Source organism: Verticillium alfalfae, genomic scaffold (assembly GCF_000150825.1).
Source record: "Verticillium alfalfae VaMs.102 supercont1.3 genomic scaffold, whole genome shotgun sequence".
Classification (NCBI taxonomy): domain Eukaryota; kingdom Fungi; phylum Ascomycota; class Sordariomycetes; order Glomerellales; family Plectosphaerellaceae; genus Verticillium; species Verticillium alfalfae.
The window spans coordinates 930,201-933,660 of NW_003315036.1; the positions used below are offsets into that span (position 1 = coordinate 930,201).

Consider the following 3,460-nt stretch of genomic DNA (forward strand, 5'->3'; position numbering starts at 1 on the left):
CACCTCCCTCCTTCCACCACAACGCCAGTCATCGTCCTCAACCATGCCTCAGCAATCCATCCGTCTTCATCAATAGCATCTTCGCTATCGAAAAGACATCATTGCGCTGACAGTCGCCATTCTATCCAAACTCGCACCTTTCTTCCATAGCTCGGGATTTGACAGACCTACGCACGCCATGACCACCAGGAGCTCGACCCGCTCAAATCGGGCACCCAGGAAAGTCTGAGACAGTCCCTGTTTGGCCACGTTCAACGTCCATCTATCGAGGTGACATGCAGACTTCAATCGGCGTCGCGCCTCACTCACACACAAGGTGTCCCATCTCTCATCAACAGACACAGAAGGCAATGACGCCTGCCACATCATCTTCTGACATTCTTTACCGATCCATCGCAAGCCACCGCCAGCGATGACGGACCTTCCGCCCCTGTCCGGCCGGGCGCTCCTCTGGCGAATGGCCCGTGCCATCATCGTCTTTATCATCATCTTCTCCATCCTCGTCATCCTCGTCGTCAACACCTCGCCTGGCCACGCAGCGTTGCGAGAGCCCTCTGCTTCGAAAGCCAATCTGCAGCTCAACAAAGACGGCGACTTCCGCATCGCCATCTTCTCTGACCTTCATTATGGGGAACAGGAGGACGGCTGGGGCATCGAGCAGGACCAAAACACGACGCGCGTCATGAGCTCGGTCCTGCGCGACGAGAAGGTTGACTTTGTTGTCCTGAACGGCGATCTGATTACCGGCGAAAATACGCTGCGCGAGAACGCGTCAGACTATGTCGAGCAGATCATCCGGCCGATGCTTCAGAGCAACAAGCCCTGGGCCTCCGTCTATGGCAACCATGACTCCCAATTCAACCTCTCCAGGGAGGCCATCTACAAGGCGGAAAGGGTATACAGTCTCTGCTACACAGACACTGCCAATCGTTTGCCCGGCAGTTCGAACTACTACGTTCTCATTCATCCTCACCAGGAAGAAGGTGCCGAGCCGGAGGGCCTGGATCCCGCTGCCATTCTCTGGTTCTTTGACAGTCGCGGCGGCAAGGCCTTCAACCACGACCCTTCATCGGACACCGCAGATCTGCCGGACTGGGTAGCGCCAGAGACGTCAAAGTGGTTCATCGAGACGCACAAGGAGCTTCGGGAAAAGTATGAGAATCGTGTCATCCCCAGCATTGCTTTCGTGCACATACCGCCTCATATTTTCTCCCAAGCGCAGGAGGCGGGAGTACATGCCGACTTGTTCCCCGGATTGAATGATGACATGCCGCTGGCGTTTCAAGGCAATAAAGGCGAGGATGCGGCGTTTGTGAACGCGCTCCTTCAGGCAGAAGGCCTACAAAGCGTTCATGTGGGACACGATCACGGAGATTCGTGGTGTTCAACGTGGCCGGGGAAAGACGCCACGTCCAAGGCGCCATTCCTCTGCTTCGCCAAACACACTGGCTACGGAGGCTACGGCACATGGGATCGCGGCGCACGAATACTTCACCTTACCATTTCAAAAGCCGAGGGCGCAAACCAGGGCGGCGCCTTGTCCGTCGACACTTGGGTGCGCATGGAGAACGGCAATGTCGTGACGCAAGTTTCACTCAACGAGACCTACGGCATTGACAGGTACCCCACAGGAACGGGAGAATGATGAGGTGCTGTGCTAGCTGAAGCATGTACGCCATTGACGCAACGTTCACGCATCGGGTCTAGCCATGATTTGATTCAGTGGCAGTCGCCTCGCTGAAAGACCACGTGAGGGCAACCAGTGTGCCTTGCCAAGCGACCTAAGCTACTGTGTCGCAAGCGCACCTGGTAGGGATTTTGGTCCTGACCATAGATTGGTTCACCCTACGAGGCTAGGTGTCGATCAACGCCATGCGCACGCATTCCGCGGCCTCGCTTGCTCTGGGGGAGTCCATACCCTTTTCTAAGCAGATCAAAGCAAAGACGTCCTGACCGCAGCAGGGGGAAGAAACAATTTAGAAGTGAAGAGTCGATGTGCCGGCCCTGACATGGATCTCCGATTGAATTCTCTTGTCTCCGTCTCATGTGACAAATTCCAGCTTCGAGGGTATCCCCTAGCACTTCATCATGAAGCAAACGATCGACCACGCGCAAAGCACAGAAGACACGAAGAAAGTTCAGGCAGACCCGAATCATCAACAAGCCCAACCACGACACTACCCATGGCAGCCAGTCTTCATACTTATTGGGTACAGCGTACTGCTCGTTACACCATGGGTGCTTATTTGTGTGGTCGCAACTCAGACACCAACGGACAGCATGTCGACAGTCCGTCAGAAAGACATCAACGTCTACGAAGCATGGCTCAAGGCTGTTCCAGTCATCGACACAGTCGCTGCAGTCGTCACGATTCCATTCGTGTCTGCTCTCTTGGCTTACGGTGCCGCAGCTCATGTTGAGCGAAAGAACAAGAAGCAGAAACTCACGATGCGTCAGTTGCTCGGTCTTGCAGACAGAAACTGGGTCACAATGGACCCAACTCATCTCCATCGTGCGGCTGGAGATCGATCGGCCTTCCTGTACATCGCGACTTTGTTTGTTTTGATCAGTTCGTCTCGAGTTCCGAATCATGGGATCCGCCGCCTCAGTACTGACTGCTGCTAGCTGCCATACAGCTTCCGCTTCGAACCTATCTCGCTCCAATCGGTTCTCGACCAGCGTATGTGTGTGACAACGATCATGAGGGCTCAAGATGGACTCCCTCATGCGAGAGCTTTACCAGCATCTTTGCTAGAGACACGTCAAGCACTGGTGCACGATCTCTCGCCTTTGATATCGACCCGGGCACTATTCCGGAGATACCCCGACAGCCTCTACTCGACGTGATGGATGAGCGTCTCCGGACCCTGAAGTCCCGCAGTATACAGCCTCAGCTATGGAGGAGCAACGAGACGGACCAAACGATGGTTGCCGGTGAAGGTTTTAACTTCGTCCCAGTCTCTGCAGACGCTTTCTGGGTTTCGTCTGTGCCGTCTGGTAGCACAACTGGAGGACTCAGGATGCGCTCGCTGAGGCTGAACTCTTCATCAGAATGTGCGAGCATCGCCGCCGATGAGTTTCCTTCCAACTGTTCTGGCCAGTTCCCTTTCCTCACCAACTACACCGGGAATGGCATCTCCATTCGAGTCTGTGTTCCGGACGGTAAGGATGGGAAGCCGTGGGGGGCTACGCGCGACCGTCAAGATATTGAGGAGGAGATGTATCTTGACGCCAAACTTGCTTCCGATGCAGGAGACGCGACGCTTAATGACGATCTTCAAAACTTCACTATCCGATGTGTTGGCCGCTCCAGGATGGGGTATTTTGTGTAGGGAAATCTCGACGTCAGGAGAAGCCATCTCAATGGCCACCACAATGATATGACCCCAAGAACAGGAAAATTGACAGTGGGGGGCAGGATCGCTCGGAGGGGGGAGGGGAGTAGAGTGGCGCTGTAATA

The 3,460-nt window shown here is 54.9% G+C and overlaps 2 protein-coding genes across 2 annotated transcripts; both read left to right on the forward strand.

The window, feature by feature from the left end:
• Positions 1-412: 412 nt before the first annotated feature.
• VDBG_02800 (conserved hypothetical protein) lies at positions 413-1,645 on the forward strand (the record flags this gene model as incomplete). The annotated part of the gene is made up of 1 exon (XM_003006615.1): positions 413-1,645. One exon carries the CDS (start codon positions 413-415, stop codon positions 1,643-1,645), a length of 1,233 nt encoding a protein of 410 aa, XP_003006661.1.
• Positions 1,646-2,280: 635 nt separating this feature from the next.
• On the forward strand, positions 2,281-3,332 carry VDBG_02801 (predicted protein; the record flags this gene model as incomplete). The annotated part of the gene is made up of 2 exons (XM_003006616.1): positions 2,281-2,484; positions 2,637-3,332. 2 exons carry the CDS (start codon positions 2,281-2,283, stop codon positions 3,330-3,332), a joined length of 900 nt encoding a protein of 299 aa, XP_003006662.1.
• Between the last annotated feature and the right edge of the window lie 128 nt (positions 3,333-3,460).